This window comes from Arvicanthis niloticus, chromosome 7, assembly GCF_011762505.2.
Source record: "Arvicanthis niloticus isolate mArvNil1 chromosome 7, mArvNil1.pat.X, whole genome shotgun sequence".
Lineage (NCBI taxonomy): Eukaryota > Metazoa > Chordata > Mammalia > Rodentia > Muridae > Arvicanthis > Arvicanthis niloticus.
The window spans coordinates 36,003,050-36,024,778 of record NC_047664.1 but is presented as its reverse complement, the minus strand read 5'-3'; the positions used below and the strand labels follow the sequence as shown (position 1 = coordinate 36,024,778).

Here is a 21,729-nt window from a genome sequence, read left to right as displayed (position 1 = left end):
TTGGTACCTTTCCTGCTGAGAAGCACACAAATTTAAAACCATAACTGTGTGATGAGAATAAAGAAAGACAAAATTAGAAGCCAGAGTAGAGAAGGAACATCCAGAATAACGCTGGGAAGTCCTGTACAGGGTGTGGCTGGTGTGGCTTTGAGTCTCCACCACTGATGCCAGGAGAAATGAAGAGTGGGGGTCACAGCCTCCCTCTGCAAGCCATCCCTAGGCCCCGGGGGGTGGGGGGTGGGGGGAGGAAGGAAGGAAGCACCATCCTGTGTATCAGGACTTTGAGAAAAGTTTTTCATGGTGAAATACTATGTGTCACTTAATAACAAGGACACATTGTTGTGTGGCTGTCACCAACTAGAACAGTCATGACATCACTAGGTGGTAGGTCACCATTGTACATGTGGCCTGCCATGGAGTAGGACATGTGTGTGCTCTGTGACTCTGCTCATAGGCTTGTACAAAGTACGCAGAGGTCCTGTGGTGCTAGATTTTTCAAATAAACCTCACCACCCAAACACATTATACAGACAACCTGCAACTCAGAGCCTCTAGCCTCTAGCCTCAAGCTGCCTCGTAGTCTTAGCTGGTCCTGAGGGGGTGTAAGGAGTGGAGGTCACCTCAGTTTGAACCCCTCTGTCCACCATCTCTACCTACTGTGGCCAACCCCAGCTTACACTCCCCCATAGATAGAGAGCTCTCTTCTTAGGACTGTGTACCACTGATGTCACACTTCTGAGGCTCTGCCTCCTGGGTGAAATCGTCTGAACCCAGCCTTCTCTTCCAGATGCAGCTGCCATCTTGCTGGATGAACAGAACAAGCGACCCTGCAGGAAGTTTCTGCTGACAGGTAAGTGCTCAGCCCTGGTCCTGACAGAGAAGCATCATCTTGTCTGGCCTGCGTGGCACCCTGTAGTGTTTCCCCCAGTCCCTGCCATCATCCTGAACCACTTGTAGTCTTGGCTTTAGCTGACTGGTCAGTTGAAACATCTCTAGGAATATCTTCTCAGCTAGGGAGACCCTCAGATGTAGAAGATGATTTTATTGGCTTACCTAGAATAAGAAGCCCTTGGGAACATAAGCCAGGGAACACTAATGAGATCATAGACCAGCTGGTTAAGTTAGCCAGGGAGCATGATCTCCTTGCCTTCCTTCCCAGCAGGCAGAGATGGGAAGAGGTCTAGAATCACAAGCTCAGAGTCAGAAGCACATATGCTAGGTGTTCCTTTGAGGGCTTAATACTCTGCTCATAAGAACATGAGTACAGGACCGGTGTAGCAGTGCTTGCCTATCTTCACTTGGGAGGCAAAGGCACAAGCGTTAAGAATTCAAGCTCACCCTGGCTCTGTGCTTCTGCCAGGGTGGTGGTGGCGCACGCCTTTAATCCAGGCACTCGGAGGCAGAGGCAGGTTGATTTCTGTTAGTTCAAGGCCAGCCTGGTCTACAGACTGAGTTCCAGGAAAGCCAGGGCTACACAGAGAAACCCTGTCTCAAAAAAACAAACACACACAAAAAAAATTAAATCCTAGTCAAGGCTATGTAGCAAGCCATGTGTTTAGAAAAAAGAATATATATATTTATATTTAAGATTTATTTATTTATTTTATATATGTGATAAGTACACTGTTGCTGTCTTCAGACACACCAGAAGAGGGCATCAGACCCCATCACAGATGGTTATGAGCCACCATGTGGTTGCTGGGAATTGAACTCGACCTCTGGAAGAGCAGTCAGCGCTCTTAACCGCTGAGCCTCTCTCCAGCCCAAGAATATATATTTCAAAAAAGAAATAAAGATATCAGTCATTGAGGGAAGCAGAGACACAGTTAAGGGTGGAAGATCAGGCGACTGTGGAATAATTAGTCTCTGTGCTGTTCTGGGGGCCTGTGTACTCCTAAGGCACTGGCAACCAAAGATGGAAACCACAAGGACTCACATCGTGTATGCAGGAGCTTACAGGGGCAGGCACCTGTTGGACTAGGAAAGCTGGGCCTCAGGAGACAGCTGCCTGACCAGCGGCCGGCAAGCCTGCAGGTCAGACCCCTCTTCCTTCTGCAGACTTGGCCTTGGTATATGTGTGCTGCTGGTGGTTATCCCAGCTGAGGACACCACTGGTCTGTAAGTTCTAAAGACATACTTCAGAGTCCTTGATTGATCACGGGAAAGTCATTCGAACTGACTTCTCCTTGGCAAAGATGCCTCCAAGTTCTCTGAGGAGCAGTCCAGCTGCTTGTACAAGCCAAGTGAGCTGCCAGAGTGCCAGGTAGGGGTGCAGGGTGTATGGTGGCCTAGACTAGAGAGGAAGCATGAGCCTCTCAGGAATCTACATGTAGCCCACTGAGCCCCACGGGTACTAGCTCCATAGCACGGGCTGGTGATAAGGATGCCCTGCTCATGCCTGTGTGGCCCAGCACTGACAAGCTTCAGCTGGCCTCTCAAGGAGTCCTGATGCTCAGTGGGCCGGCTGGCACCTCAGGCTGCTGAGTGTGAGTTGGGCCAGAGAGAGTCTGATTTTTTTGTTCCAGGCTGGAGCTGCTACTCTAAATCCTAAAGTCCTGCCCTAAAACCCTGAGACCTGTCTGTCAGAGTGCCCTCAGCTGCAGCAGAACTTTCCTGAGCAGAGACTGTCTTCCCATTGCAGGCCAGTGCGACTTTGGCTCCAACTGCCGATTTTCCCACATGTCAGAGCAAGATCTGCAGGAGCTGAGCATCCAGGTGGAGGGTACGTAAGAAGTGAAGCAGGATCGGCCGGTGGGGACGGGAGAGGCTCTAATACCAGGAAGCTGCTCTGTGCCAGCCCACATTCTCCCTTACTGGCATGTATTGTGTAACCAAGGACTGCCCAGGCCGATGGAGAATACCCAAACCTTCCAATTGGGTGGGCATCAGGAACAGGGCTGTGTCCCTTGGAAGTGAAGCACATGTGGCTTTTTCCCAGGACCCTGAAGGTATGCCTTCAGCTCACCTTCTGCCCCCTCACTAGTCTCTGTTGTTCCTGGATGCTTACTTACCTCCCTTCCCCTCCCTCTCCCTCTCCCTTCCCCTCCCCCTCCTCCTTCTCCTGCAGTCAGGCAACACAAGAGTCCTTATTCAGCACCAGGCAAGTATCCTACACACTATGTGGACAAAGACTGCAAACAATATTTCCCCACTGGGCTTGACACACACAAGTCATCTTAGACTTGAAAGATGGAGGCAGGAGGATCTGGAGTTTAAGGTTGGCCTCCTGAACTTGAACCACATAGCTAGTTCAAACCTGAATACCCGAGACCTGCCCCTCACCCCCCTTCCCCCAAAAAAAGCAAGCACTGCCTGTGCTGAGTTCAGCCTGTTCATTGTGACTTCCGGGAAAGCTGGCACGGCTGCCTTGGAACTCACTACCTGTTCCCAACTACAGACGAGGAGGTTCCCCTTGGATGCTCCTCACTGTCACCTGTAGCACCTTATTGAACAGGTAGAGAAAATGAGCCAGCTCTCAGGCAGAAGGACCTGCAGGCTGCCACTACATAGGGTTTCCAGGAGCTTTCCAGGGGCAGACGTGAGGCCTCATGGGGCCAGCCAGAGTCCTGGCAGTTGCAGCCTCCAGCTTCCAGCTCTTGGCCACACATTTACTGTCAGGAAATGAATGGTTGGCTCACACTGGAGGGAACACAGGCCCTGGGCCTTGAGCAGGAGGCAGGGTTCAATGGAATCAAAGCTAAGATGAGGCCTGGGGCAGCTGACAGTTTAAGTGCTTCTGGTTTCGTCAGCTCCCCTGTAACCTTGGCATCTGAGTAACTGTGGAGATGGGTGAGAGAATGCCTATGTAGTGTGGTCGGTGCAGAGCCTACTCCAGAGTCAATATGGATCCACCAGTTCATTTTCCCCTGGTTCAAGGCCCCCTCCCCCCATTCCACAGGGCTGGAGAGATGGCTCAGTGGTTAAGAGCAGCCACATGGTAGCTCCCAACCATCTGTAATGGGATCTGATTCCCTCTTCTGGTGTGTCTGAAGACAGCAATGGTGTGCTCATATACATTGCTCAGAGCCTGACACCCTAGCTCTCTCTCACCCAGCATGTATGAGTTCTTTCCATTCTTGCTTATTTTTTAGTACAGTGAGTAGAAAAACCAGGAAACTGAGACTCATTATTACCTTGCCTAGGGTCAGAGACCTGGCATGTACAACCCTATCCTACAGTCCACATTGCCTCCTACATCCCCAATGTAAACCCCTCTTGAGAGTGAAGCTCTGTGTTCATTATCCTGCTTCGAGCTTCCCAAGGCTTGGAGATAGCTAGAATGTCTGTTTGACAGGGAGCAGAACAAGGCTTAGAGCACTAGGTCACTGTGCACAGAGGATCTGGGGAGCTAGTTGAGTGGAATGAAGGGGTCATACCTGTGGCTCTGATCCTGACCTACTGGCCCACTTCCTCCTGACAGAGCATACATCATCCCAGGGCTTTCCCAGCACCTGCTGCTCTGCAGAAGAGTGAGATTTAGGCCAGGACGGTTGACCCTCACCCTTCCTTGTCACTTTGTCCTCCACAGAGGAGAGGCGGGCCAGAGAATGGCCGCTGGAGACTGCTGAGCTTCCTGAGGGCCACCTGGAGGACTGGCTGGAGAAGAGAGCTAAGAGGCTAAGCTCGGCCCCAAGTAGCAGGTACGGGCTCCAGGACTATCCCTTCTTTCCTTCTGGGAGCTGCCTGTCCTTTGGGGGAAGCAGAGGCATCTATGTGAACTGCCTGGGCCCAGGGACCAACCATGAACCCCACTACGGAGTTTCCTGGAAACAGATGTGACTCCTTACTTAGCCGTGACTAAAGGTCAGTGGGGACCTATGGCAGCCAAGCTCCCTGCGTACCTGGCTCACAGTCCCCTGTAGGGCTCTGTAAAAGCAGAAACTCAAGAGACAACAAGGTCATTATCTCACTGAATCCCTGGGACTCTGGATGCTCTGAAATAGCCATCCCCTCTTCTTATACCAGGAATGTGCTGAGCCAGGAACTCCTAACGCATGGCCATGTGCTCTCCTCTCTTTGGAGAGTCAGGACACAGCCCACACTTCACGTCATCAGACAGATGCACAGGGGTGGGGTAGGAGCTTCTGTAGCCACATGGTATTAGCCAAAAACAGGGCCAGGGTAGAGGAGGAAGAAGGGCTAAGGCTGAATGTGAAAGCTGTGCGTGGCTTTGTATACAGTGCTCCTGATTTTCAGACTCCAAGTATCTCCGTGGCCCCAAGGGACAGTGGCTTAGCTCTGGTAAGGGTGTCAGACATTCTGTGGAATGAAAACTTTCCTCTGGGCTCTGCCACAGGGTACCTGCTGAGCTTCTTGTCCCCGAGGAAAGGGATTAGTGTTGTTATTTAATGTTTTTAAATGTATTTGAGAGGAGGTATGCACATGCACACACACTCACACAGGCACGCACACGCACACCCACGCGCACACTCAACGGCATGCAGGTGAGTCGAGGACAGCTTTCTGGAGTCAGTTTTCCCTTTCCACTATATGGGTTCCAGGTCTGGTGTCTTGGCTGCAGCACTTTCACCCATGGAGCTGTGTCTCCAGCCTCTGCTATGCCATTGACCTGCTCTGAATTTTACCTTTAAAAAAAACAAAACAAAACAAAAAACAGTGGCTGCATTGTTATGTGCATGGGTGCTTTGCCTGCATATTTGTCTGTGCACCATGTGCATGCAGTGCCTGTGGAAGCCAGAAGAGGGCGTCAGATCCCCTTGAACTGGAGTTACAGAGCGTTGTGAGCTGCCATGTTGGGGCTGGAAATCAAATCCAAATCATCTGTAAGAATACCCAGTGCTCCCAACTTAACCTGTGCCCTGCATCTCTATCTCCACTTTAAAAATATATAGTACAGGGCTGGAGAGATGGCTCAGCAGTTAAGAGCACTGGCTGCTCTTCCAGAGGTTCTAAGTTCAATTCCCAGCACCCACATACATATAAAGTACAGCCAGATGGTGGTGGGACCTTTAATCCCAGCACTCAGGAGGCAGAGGCAGGCATGGTCTACAGAGTGAGTTCTAAGACAGCAAGGCTACATGGAGAAACCCATCTTAAATAGCAAACAAACAAAAAACAAATTACACACACACACACACACACACACACACACACTACAGATAGAACTTTTTTTTTTTTTTTTTTTGGTTTTTCGAGACAGGGTTTCTCTGTGTAGCCCTGGCTGTCCTGGAACTCACTCTGTAGACCAGGGTGGCCTCGAACTCAGAAATCCGCCTGCCTCTGCCTCCCAAGTGCTGGGATTAAAGGTATGTGCCACCACCGCCCGGCTACAGATAGAACTTAAACAGAATATAAGGAATATAACACCCCTTTCTTCTGGACTCATTTAAAGGGATGTCTAGGAACGTAGGCTCCTTCTGCTATGTAAGAGGGTTCATGCTAGTCAGAGAGCCATGGAATATTCATTCTGAGCCCATCAGAAGGGTCTGTCTGAGCTTCCCGCTTGCTAACTGTGATGTATCGCCTGCTTACTCCACTGTTCTGCCTCAGTAGTCTCCCTGGGAGTGAGTGACAGCCTAGGCACCCAGGGGCAGTGAGAAGGCTTCAGGAAGATCATACCTCAGGAAGATCAGGCCTCGAGTGAGAGACAGATAAGTAGACAGCAAGCCCACAGTGCCTGCCTGGGTGCAGACAGACATTCTCAGTGTAGATGTGGGTACTGGGGGAAGAACGGAGGGACTGAGGAGGATCGACCAGACCAAGCCACTGCTCCAGGTGGTGGCCACATGATGATGCGGTTTGGTGGTCATGGTGTGTCCTGTACATGGTCCTGGGCATCTAAGGAGCCTGGCACACTGTTGTGCAATTCTGCAGTGTGCTTTTCTTGCTCAGGTACCTGGGCCAGACATGAAGGCCCTGCTGCTTGGGCCCCCAGCTCCTCTGCTACCATGTTCAGGGCTGCCAAGGGCCCAGCAGCCCCAGGTCTCAGCTGACAGTGGCAGTAACTAAATGTGGGAAGATGCATCTGTGCTATCTTAGGTTCTTAGAACTCTGAATCCTGGTTCCGGTGCCACCTTCCTTCTGACCACTTCCAGGGAATTTCTTTTCTCTGTAGCTGCCTGTTGTCTGTCTCTGCCTCAGCACCCACTTCCTGAGGCTCCAGGCAAGATGACTTCCTCTCAGGGCAGAGCAAGCTTGTCTAGCCTTGAAAGGAGTTACCAGCAGAGAAAGAAGGGTTACTCTGAGATGTGTCCCCGTTCTGTTCCACAAACCTCTCCAGCTCTGTGTTCTGCCTCTTCATCTCTGTGCCCTATTCTGTCCCCATCCTGGAGATGCACCCTATGGGAGCAGGGTTCCCTTTGCCCCTGGGCTGTTCTCTGCAGCCTTTGCAGCTCCTCCCCACACCATAGCCCCACTAATTGTGGAAGGTGCCTTGGCCCCAGACCACCCCTCTGAGACCTCCCGATTCCCATTGCAGTGTCCTCTTAGGAAGACCCCAGACTCAAGGCTTAGTGTGCAAGGAGATGCAGCCTGCTAGCTACCTCTTAACCTTACTTGGGTCACACTGGACACTGGCCTCTCATCTTCTCCTGGCAGAACCCTACTCAGCCTACATGCAGAAACAATGCCTTGGGACATGATGATTATGAAGACACATTTAGGGCAACATGGACCCTAGCCTGGCTGACAGCACTTAGAGCCCTTCTGGGGACTCTTTCTTTCAGGATGTATGTATGCTTTTCCCTCCAGGGATGTACCTGGATCACCTAGCACCACTCAAACCTGTGGGCTCCAGCGCCCACAGGCAGAAAACCCCTTCAAAGCCAGGCTGACTCTTAATAGGGGGTGGAGAGGCTTAGCTTGTTGGTGTCTGCTCATTTCTTCAGCCTTGACCCTGAAGAACCAGCCAAGAGCAGACAGCTGCAGAAGGGAGCCACTGGCCTCAGCCGGACAGGACGCACAGGCTAATCCCTGGCCGGCCAGGCGCTGCTGTCCACGCTTCCTATTGTTGGCTCTTCTGATTGTGCGTTTATCCTTCTTAATCTCCCGCAGGCACCCTTCTCTGGGCCAGCGCTCTGTCCTGCACATTCCCCTCTGTAAGTCTTTCCTTTTGATAAGGACCAGAGCGGGGACATGCCAGGCTGCTGCTGCTGCCCTTGTGCACAGAGCAAGCAGGCCATGAAGAGTATTGCACACCTGTGACCTCATGAGCAGGGTCCTGGCAAGGTCTAGTGAAGGCTGCCCTTTTCCTGCCAGGAGCCTCAGCAGGCAGTACACTGTCTGAACCACTCCTTAGAGAATGGGTCTGAGGCTTAGGGGGCAGGAACTCCCCAAAACCATTCCTTCCTGGGGGAGCCTAGCCGTTACTGTGACCCCATGGGAAGCCCCAGGTTGGCCGACATCTTCAGCAACTGTGGAGTTTCTCCTACACCCAGTCTTCTCTGTGCCTGGTGGAGCTTATAAAATCCCCAGCACCATAAATCATGTCAGGAGCCGCTCTCTGCTTTCTGCACATTCTGGTCAGCCAGCAGCAAGCCGCTGAGCAGGGGGTCCTGTCCTCTCAGTGGGAGTTTTGGAAGCTGCATTCAGGGCTCCCAGCAAAGACCTCCTCTCTAGGCTACTCTGGTGTGGTGTGCCTCAGGGCAGGCCGGATGGATGTGGTCAGGCAAACTCTCAAGTAGTCCCCATCACCACGTCTCAGGCGTCAGGCCGGACATGTCCAGGTACCTTCCAGGATGCTCAGGCCCTTCTCTTTCTGCAGAGAGCTGGCTGCTTGCTACCCAAGATGGTTAGGAACTTCCGGGAAGTTCCTGAAAGTTGAGATAAAAGGAACCGAAGGGGCAGGGACAGTGTATATTGTCGCTTTTCCTTGTTTCAGAGGCTTGTGTGCTTGTAAAACTGGACGTGTGGCTGACCCCTTCCTGATAGTTCAGCCTTACCTGAATAATGGAGTTTGCACGAGGATCCTAGGATTTCTCTAGGTCATGGTGTCTCTTCTCTTGAGAGCTCTTATCCTGGCATGGTCATTGTGTCATTGAATGGCCTCCTGGTGCCAGGTCTGGGGTATAGATGCCATTAGTGTCCACCCTTTTGAGAGTCCCTAGATGGCTTCAAAGATCCTGAGCAACAGTGCCCACCTGGGATGTCAGACAGGTGGGCTCAGCTCTGCAGGGTCTAGGTGGGGGCAGAGCAGGCTGCCTGTATGCTGCTCTGGGTCTGGATGGTCCGGGTTGCACCCAAGGACCCTCTCTTCCTAAGGACCACTTCAGAGGAGCCCTGAGTTTAGGGGTAAGCAGTAAGGGGGTGAGTGGGATGAGAAGTAAGGCTTCTGTTTAACTTAGAATCCCTTTCCTGCTTTCAGAGGCTTGTGTGCTTGTAAGACTTTGGAAAAGTATAAAAACGTAAAAAGAATCAACCCCCACCCTCCTGTAACTACGCCACTCAGACAGAACCAGGGCTGACATTTCATGTAACTTCCAGGGTTGTTTTTATGCATTTATATATGTTCTATATTTTTAAACAAAAATAGTATCATGCTATATACATTATTTTATAAGCTGCTTTTTCTCCTTACTCACATAGTATATCTTTCTTCATCAGTGCATATAGGCCTTGGTTTTTACACAGGCTGCATAGCATTCTCTGCTGTGGACGTGCATAAATATTTAACCAGTCCCCCACAGGTGGACACTAAGGGTACTTCCATATTGCCCGAGGCCATTCTGGTAGTTCAGTCTCCATGGCCAGCCCCCACCTTGGGCTCAGAGGGTCTGCATGTCATCAAGGTTCTACTTCCAGAAGGGCCCTGCAGATGGCCACCCTTTCTGTCAGCCAGTATGGTGGGAGAGCAAGGTGGGTCTGCGAGATGCCCTCTAATCCTCTACCTTTCTCCTCTCCAGAGCTGAACCCATCAGAACCACTGTCTTCCAGTACCCAGTCGGCTGGCCGCCAATGCAGGAGCTGCCCCCCTCCCTGCGGGCACCCCCACCGGGAGGATGGTCCGTACAGTCCAGAGTCCAGTGGGGTTGAGCTCTCCCCACTTCCCTGCCTGACTTCCCACCTGTCTCATCAGTCACAGTAAAGACAATTGCCCAACCTAGGAAGCAGAGCTGCCTTCCCTCCATTTGCCCTGGGGCCTCTGAGCCTGGCCTCTGCTTCCGCTGCCATCCTGCCATCCTCGGGGTGTTTCTCGAGAAGATGGGTGAGAAACATCCGAATATTTATAAAGAAAGTCTGTCCTGATGGCTGGCCTGTCTCTTGCTGGCACTCGTGCTCGCGGCTATGTCCTCCTGCCTCCATCAGGGGACAGGTGGGCTGGAATGAGACAATGTCCCCTCCAGGGTGCTTAAGGATCAGTAGAGGCTCAGCCAGGCTGGGCATAGCGTATGCCAGTGTGGTGGCGGCCCAGCTAGTAAGTGGCCCCAGGCTGGGGAAGGGAGCCGAGAACTGCCAACCATCTCGGCCCATGAAGAGCTGGAGGCTTGCATCTGCCCAGGCTGAGCTGGTGCCAAGAAATGGTGTGACACAGGTGGAGCAAGCATGATAGCCGGATCTCCGGCCTCAAGGGTGCAGAGAAGTGGGCCCCCAAGAGGGCAGGCCCTGGACTTGGAAGAGTGGTCTGTGGCCACTGACAGTGCAGGGCTGGGGCAGACCCTCAGGGGACTTAGATCCCTAGGGGCTCAGGGCCTTCCAGGGTTACACCCTGTCTAGTGGGGGAGTCACACCGGCTGCAGGATCTCTGCTTCCTTCCTCAGTTGGGCTTCTAGGTTCTGTGCTAGGAGACAATTCGGCCCTTGGTCTCTAAGCCTTTGGTGGATGCCTCAGAAATTTATGGGCCTTGGGGCTCTCTCTCATGCCCCATCTTGCATAAGCATCTGCCTTTCCTGAAAAGCCCTGTGGAAGAATCTGAAGCCAGATCTCAGGCCCTTAAAGCCTCAGGCTCCTCACCTGTGAAACGGGCAGGCACAGGCCCCAGAAGGTACATGGAGGACTGGCTTTGGGTCTAAGGTGTGTCAGAGAAAGAGACCTAGGAGCCTCAGCCTTGTGCCCACCTCCACCCTGCCCACTGCTCTGGACATGAGTTTCTTGCCTGCTAAAAGATCACAGCACTAACTGGATCCTGGGGGCTCCTGTGCAAGTCCCTCCTTTTCCAGGAGCTCCTGAGTGGTGGGAAGTGAACGCTACACGCAGGCCAGGTGAGGGCACAGGCAGGGTATAGGGGCTAGGACTGTCCTCAAAGCCACCACCAGGTCCTCCACAGCTGGGCCATGGCTCCATGCAAGGCCTATGGGGTGAGGATTGGGGTGGTCCATGTCCAGGCTCAAAGTGCCCAGGGGTGGTGGCCCAGGGAGCAAGCTGGGGGGAAGGGCTGCAGGCAGCAGTGGGTGTGGAGTGGGCGCTGCAGGCGCCAGGCGGGCACCCACACGGTGCCTACTTCATGCCGCTGCGCAGCACCTGGTTGGCCGCGATGAGCATGACACTGATGATGAAGGCGATGGCAAAGGCGCAGATCAGGCTCTTGCGCACGCACGTCTGGCGGATCTGCTGGTTGGAACAGGCTGCGGCCGCCCACCAGGAACACCAGGGAAAGAGACAAAGGGGGACAGCGAAGGGATGGAATCAGATCTGCACTTTGGCACAAGGACTTGACTTGGGGCAAATGGGGACACCAGGCTGGGATAAGTAAGTGGCCCCCTATGCAAACCCTTGGTGTGTGCCCCTGCTTGAGCACTGGAACCCACCCCCACAGACCCAAGGCAGGCCACTCACTCTCCACATCCACAGGGCTCTCCTCAGCAGTGCCCAGGTGGCTCTCCTCCTCCGTCGTGATAATGTTCTCTATGTCCTTCATGGACAAGTGCTCGCAGAAGGTGTCATAGAGAAGTCGCTTCAGCTCGTCCACTGTCAGCTTCTGCATGTCACACTTGGGTGGGTGGCAAAAGGGACAAGTGTTCTGGCCACTACCCTGCCACAGGTCCACCCAGCACAATCCCAAAGGCAGGCCTCCAGATTCCATAACACTGAAGCACCTACTGAATTCATTCCACTGGAGCCCAGGACTCCAGGCAGCAGGACACCCAGTAGACAGTGGTCATCCCCCACTTGTTGTGGCGTGGGTTTAACCATTCACAGGCCCCCCATGACACCTCCACATAGGGCATACCTTCCAGAAGACTGTGTCAAAGTCAGTGCCATGGAACTTCTCTGGGATCCCCGAGGTGGAAAGCTTGGGTCCCAGGAGTGTTACAAACTCCTCAAAGTCCACTTGGCCATCACCTAGAGTGGGCACAGGGGCAAGCTGAGACCGCATGAGCAGGCACCCCAGAATTCAGGGCATGAAATGAAGTCTTGGCCTGCCTCTGACCAACAGTGACACCTCAGCCCCTTCCCCGAGCCTTCAATTTCAGGGGTGCCTAATGTGGCAGGCTCTGAGCTAATGTCAAGGCTACCAAATGTAGTGGCGCTGTACGGAGACGTGTGGGAGGAGAGCAGCAGATGGTCCCCAGATGTGGGACACCCTGCTGGTACACTCAGAACTCCCATGGCCCTCAGCACAGTGTGATCATTCACTGATATTCATCCTTTCTGCCATACAGATGGGAAAGGAGCTTGCACTCTGGGGGGGGGGGGGAGGGAGGCAACAAGTGGGAGGGAGCAGAGGGGGCTTGGCATTACTAATCATCCTCAGTAGTTTATCTTTAATAAAAATACCAGTGGCAGGACGGGCGGTGGTGGCGCACGCCTTTGATCCCAGCACTTGGGAGGCAGAGGCAGGCAGATTTCTGAGTTCGAGGCCAGCCTGGTCTGCAGAGTGAGTTCCAGGACAGCCAGGGCTACACAGAAACCCTGTCTCAGAAAGAAAAAACAAAAAAGAAAAAAAAAACAAAAAACAAAAAAAAAAAAAACCCACAAAAAACCACCAGGTGGCAAATGCAGCTGCCATTTCTTTGGGTGGTAGAAGCTGAGCTATTTATCCCACCCTATTCCATACTTAAAATCTTTCTCAGACTACTGAGTGGGAGGGGCAGTCTTAGACCCATATGTGGCTGGGACTGTCACACCTCTTCTGGCCTCCACTTTCTAGAATGAGAACTGTTGGTAGATCATGACCACCCAGGAAGCAAAGAGCAGAGTGGACTCAGGTCCACGCCACAGTTCAGGTCCCGGGGTGATGGTGGGCAGGTAAACAGAGGCAGGGTGTCTCACCATCCATGTCTAGCCGTTGGATGATAACCTCCAGCTCCACTTCGTTGGGCATGTAGCCCAAGGAGCGCATGGCCGTTCCCAGCTCTTGCTTAGAGATGAAGCCATTGCCATCACGATCGAATACCTTGAAGGCCTCTCGGATCTCTGTGGAGGAAGAGAAGCTGAAATCAGCCCTGTTCCCAGCAGCCCCTTTCCTCCAAGATTCCTGAGATCTGAGATTTCCACTCAGAACCTTTCCTTTCAACCTATCTGTTGAGAGCCAATCACAGGGTGTCCAGGACACACTCTTGAGCTGTGGTCCTGGGTCTCTGGGCCGGCAGGGAAGAGGAGATAAAGGTACATCTGGCCTGACAGTGACCACTGCTTGGGTCTGACAGCCTTCCTGGTGTGCTCAGGACTACACCGTGTGGTGGGTGCAGGGAGAGCACCAGATGCTGGTCAGGTTAGCTGCTGAAGTCTACTTGGCATTATCCTGCCTCATCCCTTCCTGCTGGACTTCCTGTCCTGTCAGGCAGCACTAGCTCATGTGGGATGGCCACATAATTCTAGCCAGTGAGTGATAAAACTCACAGGCCTCCTGGTGTAGACGGAGATAGGAATAATAGCAGATCCACACCAGGCCCAGGCATGATGTTTGAGCTTCATGCTCTCCGTAAGTACAGCAGGGAAGACAGGAAGACAGGAAATACAGCCTGAGGATCCAAGGGATTCTGCACTTGGACCTAGGGAACAATGCACTTGACTGGGACTTTGGGACCAAACAACACAACACAGGCTCTTAGGCCAGACTTAGTCTTCTGCACAACAAATGGGTGGTATATGGGCACACCATTAAAGCAAACACAGTGGGAAGCTGCTGAGGGTTCCTGACTTCTCACCTTTGCCCTACCTGTCTCTCTGCTGCCATCTCTTGATAATCAAATCCAGCAGGATCCTACAGAACATTTCCCTAGAGGGACAAACTTCAATCCATTAGATCCAGCTCCCCGTGGGCTCCTTGTTCACTTGCCAACCTCGTGGCCTTTGCCTAAAGTGTTCCCTGGGTACAATTTCACTCAGTAGGCAAAGTTAAGGGTGTGTGTGTGTGTGTGTGTGTGTGTGAGAGAGAGAGAGAGAGAGAGAGAGAGAGAGAGAGAGAGAGAGAGAAGACTGATGAGGTGGTCCATGCTGCAGACCTAGAGGACGGTCACACTATCCTACTAGCCTTGGGAGAACAGGGAGTGCAGGCCAGCCTGTTGGCCCTACCACAGAGTAGAAACCATGGTCCTGATCCTCCTCTGGATCTTCCATGTGGGATCACACATGAAGTCTGGAGGTCAGAGTCTCACTGGCTGGCTGGGGTAAGCATTCGCCACACACACCTCAGGCAAGTCTTGGAGACTGTTTTCTGCATCAGGAATGTCAGGGCCAGGAAAGTGGCTGGGTTGGTAGATCTGAGCCAGACCTAGGGCTTCCTGAGAACCCTGGACCCTAGCAGCTCTAGGCCAAGTACTACCCAGCATTTTTCTGGGCCCTGACAGAGGTGATGTGCCCCTTGTGGCCAGAAATGAAGACCTGGCAATAGCCAGGGCCGCTGCGGAGAATCAGAAGCTGCTGCGGGAAGTCCAGTTGCCTGGAGTGTCTGGAGAGTGTGGAGGTGTGCTTAAACCCCTTCTCTCCTGCCTCCTTTCCTCTCTCTCCTCTCTCTCCTCTCCCCCTACTCTCATTTCTAACCAATGCTGTCACCTTTCTGGACTGGTGTACAGGATACACACCCCAGAGATCCCCTCAAGCTTGGAGAACACCAAGACTGCTTTGAACCTGCAGCTTTGTCTGCAGCATTATTCCTGTCCTCATATCAAACTCAGATGTAGCCCAGATCCCCAGCTGGATGATTCTGTCTCTCTGCCCCTGGCTGGCCTCGCCTTTTCTCTGGTTGCCTGTCCCTCCACACACATGTTCTTTCCCTAAAGTGAATTGTGCTGGGACCAAGTGGGTCTTGTCCACAGAGAGTCCTCATTACCTAGAATAGGGCCTGTCCCCGAAACCGTAAACATGCCGGATGCTCAAAGGACTGAATAACCAATGTGGGAGTCCGTCTACTAGAGTGCTCAGAGAAAGGCTCAAACAGCTTTCCGCACCTCAGCATAAGGTCTGCGGGGCATCCATGGAAAAGACAAGTAGAGCTGAGGGTTAGGGAACCAGCCAGGGGTTGGTTTGGGAAACTTCAGAGTCAGAAACTGTACCCCTTGGAGTCTGAGACCCATTAGGGAGCCATGCCTAGGTACCAGGAAGGATACCAAAGTCTTAGATACAGTGGGGGTGCTATGGAGCACACTCTGCTTTGAACTGAGTCCTGAGCTGTACTTCTCACCTTGGCAGGGTACAGGGTGACTCCCCAATTGCTAGGGCTGCCTCAATGCCCTTTTCCAAGGCCCCTGAGGAAAATGTACCAGGCAGGAGAAACAATAATGAGCAAGTGAATCTTGGAACATATGCTCAGGGGACAGGCTCTGAGACAGCCGTGTGAGTACCAAAGACATCTCTCAGGCAGGGCTGACCTCCCAAGGCTACTGGGTCAATCCACAGCTAGCCACTCTCCATCTGTGCACTCCCCCTCCTTCCCAGCACGCCTAGCTCACACTAATGTTTCAGAACACTATCCCAGCCCAGTCCACCTGTCTGCCTGCAAAGGTCCAGTCAGGCATCGTCTTCTCAGCCAGAGAAGTATTCTGATGTTTATTAAGTATCCAGACCCAGGTTTGAGTCCCAGCTCTGGTGTTACGTTGCTGTTTACTTGTGCAATGGAACTTTCTGCAATGATTAAACAGGAAGAATTATCTGAGGTGGCCATTATAAATCAGACTATCCCAGATGGCAGTGTGGGAGGAAAGGGAAGTCTGAGCAAACCTGGGATGCCATGCTGGCCTGCCTGAAAGCTGGGACCAGAACCCAAGGCCTGGCCTTGAATTCTGTCTGCCTCTCCTGCTCAGCAACCAAGTGACCTGGGCAAGACACTTATTTTCCTCTGAGTCTCAGATGCCTCTGCTATGAAATAGGATGAAATTCTTGTTCTATGGCTGAGGTCTAGCCTCTGCTAAGGGCTCCATGGGTGTGTGTGTGTCAGGATGCTCCCATCATTGTATGCCATGGACAATCACTACTAGATGCATTCCCCGAAAGCCTTACTCCTTCCCTGCCCCATGAGGCCAGGCAAAACTTGTTGTACTCCATCTTGGCATGGGGATGTCTGGCCCGGAAATGGGCTGGCAGGGCCTCTAGGTTTCCAGGCTGATATTGTCCCCTACCTTCCATTTCTAACATGACATCCCCAGACCCTCCCAACCTGTGGAGCTGCACTGGAGTTCAAGTCTTCTGCAGACCCAAAAAGATGCCAGCGTTGTGCTGGAGAGTTTGAGTCTGGATAGAGAGGGAACACTGGAGGGGGCAGTCGTTGCCCTCTGTGGTGGCTGCCACGCTCCGCAGCATTGGCTCTGAGCCCCAACTCTCCATCCTCCTTGAATTTTTGGCCTGTGCAGAGGCAGCTGCCGGGCTTGGGGTTCAGGAAGCAAGGGCAGAGAAGGGGGCTCCCTGACGCCACTGGTCCCCAACTGGCCACCCTCAACAGAGGTTCCACAGTTCCATTCCAGAACCCAGCCTTGTGGCTATCTGCCTCTCTCTTTCTGGGGAGCCAGTCCCATCCCTGCCTTTGAATGCTGGACCCCATTGTCTAGGTGAGCAGTCTGTCTCAGTGCTGCTGGAGTTCCCCATTTGGATGCATTTCAGAAAGGGGTTATGTTCCTGCCATGGTGGGGTATATTCAGGAGGAATGTGGGAAGCACCCTTGCCTCTTGTACATGGGGCTGGGTGGGCCTCCAGGTTAACTCTGCCTGGCCCCTTTCTACCCTGGCCAGTAGCCATGCAAAGCTCCCTAGGGCCTCAGGTTCCCCAGTCCTAGCCCCCAGCTTGACTTCTTGGCTCACTACCCACCCCCTTTGCTGCCCTGCCTTGGAGCCTACTCCAAGCCCGTGAGTCTGTAGAGTGTTCTTCCTACATTTGGGTCCTCAGCCCCCATTGCCAGGCCCTGTGCTGAGTACTCCCACAGCATTCTCTGCCACTGTCCATCCTGAGGACAACAATGCCAATCCCCTTTTATTGATGGGGAAACCAAGACTCAGAGAGGCGAACAGTTGTCCAGGTTCACTCCCTGAGCCAAGGGTACAGAAACTCGAACCCAGTACTGCCTGGCTGTTTTCCTCTTACCCCCACATTCCAATCCTCCCTTCCTGCTCCTGGTCCTCCTCCCTCATGCAGATTGACCGCCCCCCTGGATTTCTGCAGCAGGCAGGCACAAGCACGAGGAGTCTGCAGCATTTTATCCCAGGTCATTGGACTCCCCTATCTAGTCCATGGGCTCCTTCACTGATTCCTTCCAGTCAATGGGCCTGGGTCTTACCCAGACTGCCCTGGGACAAGAGCACTAGTGTGTGCTGGAGAAGTTAAGGAAGCAAAAGTGGCATCTGTATGAAGGACAGCCACTCTGCACCCAGCCCTGGCATTCAAGACTGGCTGCAGGGAGCCCAGAGCCTGATTTTCAGCAGCCAAAGAGGGACATTGAGAACTTCTGTCTTCATGTGTGGAAGCCCATAGGCATCTGCTGGCTCTGTGCCCTCCACCTGCCAGCCACCGAGATGGCCCTGTCCTTCAGGTGCCCCCTGCACCAGGGCCCCTCCTCTAGTCCAAAGGGGACCAGGAAGAAGCAGGGAGTGTTTTTGGTGTGATGGTGACTAACACCACTGGGCTTCTGCCAGCAGGTCCTCTGGATGGCTGAAGGGAGCGTGGGCCTCCTTGCCCCTGCCCCTGCCCCTGCCCACCGAGGCGCTCCTCACTCCTGCACACCTCTCAGCTTCTCTCTGGCCTGAGTGTTCACTCTAGGACCAAAGCATCAGGAGTGGAGGGATCCAGTGAGACCTGGAGTTGTGGGGCCAGAGTCACGGTGGTAGGGGTGCCGGGAGCAGGAGGAAGAAGGAAACCTAATCTGCCCAGGGGCTGGGGAAGACATGCTGCCTCTGTTCCAAGAATGGAGAGAAAGCGGTGGATGAACGCTTCTGCAGTGGCTCAGAATAAGAGGCAATAAAGTAAAGGAAAACTGGCCTGTGCCCTGCGCCCCTCCTGGGCTCCATCCCTTTCTCTCGACCTGAAGGAGGCTCTGCTTTGGTCCAGACAGGACAGGACCTGGATTTCTCATGGTGGGTGCTAAGGTCAGGTCAGGGACGGCATCCTTTTATCTGTCCCCCTGTGTAGGGGCTGAGACCCCCTCCGCAGCTTTTCCTGTACCCGAGTTCATCGGGGTTGTTGGAAGTGGGTGTCTGGCAGACTGTGGTGCAGTGAGCATGGCAGCAGCACCCTCTCTCTCTCTCCATAGTCTACTCGCCCAAAATTTGCCCCAGACCAGGCCTGGGCTGAAGAAGGACTTCCTGAATGTCTTCCCCTGGGATCCCACTAGCATTCTTTCCTGTGTTGGACACTCCAACTCACTCCTATGAGCCCAGATGAGGCCCCAGAGCTGAGACCCCTCGACTCCAGGGATGGAGACAGGCCCATCATCTGGGTAATCTCAACCCCTCCCCCAGCAGCCAACAAACATCCTAAGGGACCAAGACTCCCATCAGCTCAGAGTTCCCCACTCCACTCCATATGGGGCCTCAAGAGGCCTGGGGGAGGGGAATCTTGAGCACACCCCCGCCCCCAATCTCAGCAGAGAAAGAGCAAGGAAGACCCTAGGGGTCTCACTGCGCCCCAGGACACTCAGTCCAGGAACCCCAGCTTCTGCCTGCTTCTGATCTTCAATAGCCAACTGCCTGCGTGCAGTACCTATTCCCGAAAGGCACGGGGACTAGGGTCGGGGGAGGTTTAGGTTCCGGCCTCTGCCTTTTCCTTCCAGGCTTCGCTATCGCGACCGAGCCTCCCAATCCGGCCACTTGTTGTCGCCAACGCCTCCCGGCAGCTTCGGCAGCGCACGGGTGGGGGGTCCCTCGCAGGGCCGCAGAAGGGGATGGGGACAGCCCCGCACCCGGCAAGAGCGGGGCAGTCGCCCTCTCTCCCCTTCTCCCACTGACGGAGCAGATTGGATTCTCAACGCGACACGAGCGGAATGTCAATAGGAGCGCAGAGCCACGGGCGGGCGCCGCGGAAGGGATCGGGATGCGGGCGCTCCGGCGGCGGGCGCGGGGGGCAACAGCTCGGACTCCCTACTTCAGCCCCCGCCGCCTTGCCGCACCGTCACCACCGGCCACGCGGCCCAGTGACCCCGCTACGGGGCCCCGCAAGTTTCCGCAGCGCCGGGGGCCACGCCGGCAGGGGCCGGGCTGCCCCCGCGCCGCGGCGACCCCCACCACGGCGCCCAGGGCCACCCGACCGTCCCGCCTCCCGCGCAGCCGCTCATCCGAGTCGCGCCGCAGGGTCCCCGGCACCCCGGGCCAGCGCGGTACCTGGGCGCACAGGTAGGAGGGAGCGTGGCAGGGGTCCCGGCCAGGCACTCACCCTCTAGCTCGTCCTCAGGGATATCCACCGGGCGCTGCTCCGACAGCAGGTTGGGCACAGTGTAGATGCCCCGGTACATCAACGCCGCCGTCACCGGGTGGAACGGCATCTTGGAGGCTCCGCGCCCGCCCGCCCGCCGCAAACTTTGAGGCCGGGGCTCATGGGCCGCCGGCGGCCCCGGGGGCGGCTGGAGCGGGCGGGGCGCGCGGTGCGGCGCGCAGTGGCGGCGGCGAGGCAATGGGCACCCGCCCGGGACCTAGCGCCCCCGCGTCCCGGGCAGCCGGGCCATGCCGCCGGCTCCCTCGTCGGGATCCCGGCCGGGGCCTCGCAGGGACGGTGGGGGCGGCGCCGCTCCGGCCTCTGGGCTCTGACCGCTGCGCGCTGCGCTCCCTCCGCGCTGCCCCGCGCGCTCCGCGGTGCTCGCCGCCCTCTCGTCCGCTCGCTGGTGCGGCTGCCCGGCCCGCCGCTCCGGCTCCCGCCGCCGTCGCCGCCGCCGCCGCCTGCACTCTCGCTCGCTCGCTCGCTCTGTGCGGCGCTCGTCGCGCTCCCGCCTCCCCCGCCCGCCCCTCCCGCCCCCGCCCCCGCCCCTTCCCGCCGCCGGTCCCTGAGCGGCCGCCCCGAGCCCTCCCGGTTGCCTTCTCTGGTTCGCCCCGACTCTGCTCCCCCCACCCCCCGTCTGCTTCGGATTGCTGTCTCCCGCACCCCACGTTTGCAGCCAGCAGGACCCGGGTGGTGTGGACTAGGGGTGGAGCCGTTCCTTGTGCCCCCTATCCCACCTGCTCTCCACTAGCCCTCCCCCAGCAAGAGCGGAGAGCTAAGAACTAACGACTAGAGACCCAGAAAGGTGAGGTTGCCCCAGGCGCGGGGGTCCTCAGGACCAGTAATCCTCAAGTTGGTGCCAGGAGAGGCTCCAAGGTGGGGAAACTGAGGCTTAGAAAAGGACGTTGGCCAAGGTCACCAGGCAGGGCCAGCAGGCAGAGGCCAAGCACAGATCTGCAGGAGACTCCACTGGCCTGTGGCTGACACCAGCAGTTGACTTGATCCCACAAGGGGCTGTTGTCCTGGATCCTTCCTGAGCCCTTGCCACTCAGCTTGCCGAGCAGGAGCCAAGGTCTGTCTCATGTCCCCAGGAGCAGTGAGGAGGAGGCAGGCGACCCAGAGCCTGTTGGTCACATGGTTGCAGGTTAGACCTTCCTCAGGTCCTTAGCATGTGTTTTATGGGGGTGGGGGCACGGTCTGAGGGGCAGCATGTGCATGCGTTTATATTTATCCTTCGTCGAGGACACTCTGCACATGCGTTTTCAGATCCACATGCTGATGAGTGAGTGTTTGAACTGTGCATGGGCCACCTTACATGTGCCAAGGCTGTGAGCTGGCATCGAAGGGCAGAAGCCCGGAAGCAGGTGTGGGCAGGTGCGAAGGCCCTTGAGCTGGGAGTGCTGTTGCATGCACGAGCATAGATGTGTGTGCCCGTGTACAATTATGGGATCTGGTGACCCTCTGTCCTGGGTGGGCCTCAGCTGGCCTCAGTCTCATCCCTGGAACCCTCGTCTGAACTACCTCCCTACTCCCTTGGGTCCAATCAGACAAAGGCCCCAGCAGGAAGGCTGATTGCCACAGCCCTGCCTGGCCATGCCCTTCCCAAGCTGATTACATTTTTCTGCTTGTTTCTGCTTTTGTCGCTGATTAATCATGGCCCTGTCTTGGGGCCGGGAGAGAGGGGGCTCAGTGAGAGACACCAGCCCAGCTACCCTGGGCCAAGGCAGGCCTGAGCCTTTAGCACTTGGACATGGCTCTGAGTTTTTCATAGGCATGTGAAACCTGTAGAGAAGCCAGGCAAACCCTGGCTCTCGTCTGAATGTCAGTTCCAGGCCTCTGGGCCAGTTGCTACCTATCCAGACCTATAGTCGGAGTTGTAGGAACCCCCTGAGAAGCACCCCACCCCCAGCTCTTCTTGTCCACTTGAGCGTCCACCAGGTCAGCTGGATCCTTCTGCTTTTTTAGGATTTCTGATGGAGCAGAGCTGTGACGTAGGAAGAA

At 54.9% G+C, this 21,729-nt stretch overlaps 2 protein-coding genes across 2 annotated transcripts in view; one reads left to right on the top strand and one right to left on the bottom strand.

Moving 5' to 3' along the window:
- Zmat5 (zinc finger matrin-type 5) overlaps positions 1 to 10,203 on the top strand; it is a 31,662-nt gene extending 21,459 nt beyond the window's left edge. The window contains exons 3-6 of the mRNA XM_034509403.2: positions 788 to 850; positions 2,642 to 2,722; positions 4,529 to 4,640; positions 9,861 to 10,203. Coding sequence (XP_034365294.1) covers positions 788 to 850; positions 2,642 to 2,722; positions 4,529 to 4,640; positions 9,861 to 9,990 — 386 coding nt within the window. The 3' untranslated portion in view covers positions 9,991 to 10,203. The remainder of the gene's footprint in view (positions 1 to 787; positions 851 to 2,641; positions 2,723 to 4,528; positions 4,641 to 9,860) is intronic.
- Positions 9,432 to 19,907, bottom strand: Cabp7 (calcium binding protein 7). The gene is made up of 5 exons (XM_034509402.2): positions 19,690 to 19,907; positions 13,168 to 13,311; positions 12,125 to 12,237; positions 11,731 to 11,884; positions 9,432 to 11,519 (listed from the first exon to the last, which is right to left on the bottom strand). Exons 1-5 carry the CDS (start codon positions 19,796 to 19,798, stop codon positions 11,392 to 11,394), a joined length of 648 nt encoding a protein of 215 aa, XP_034365293.1. The 5' UTR covers positions 19,799 to 19,907; the 3' UTR covers positions 9,432 to 11,391.
- Positions 19,908 to 21,729: the final 1,822 nt, after the last annotated feature.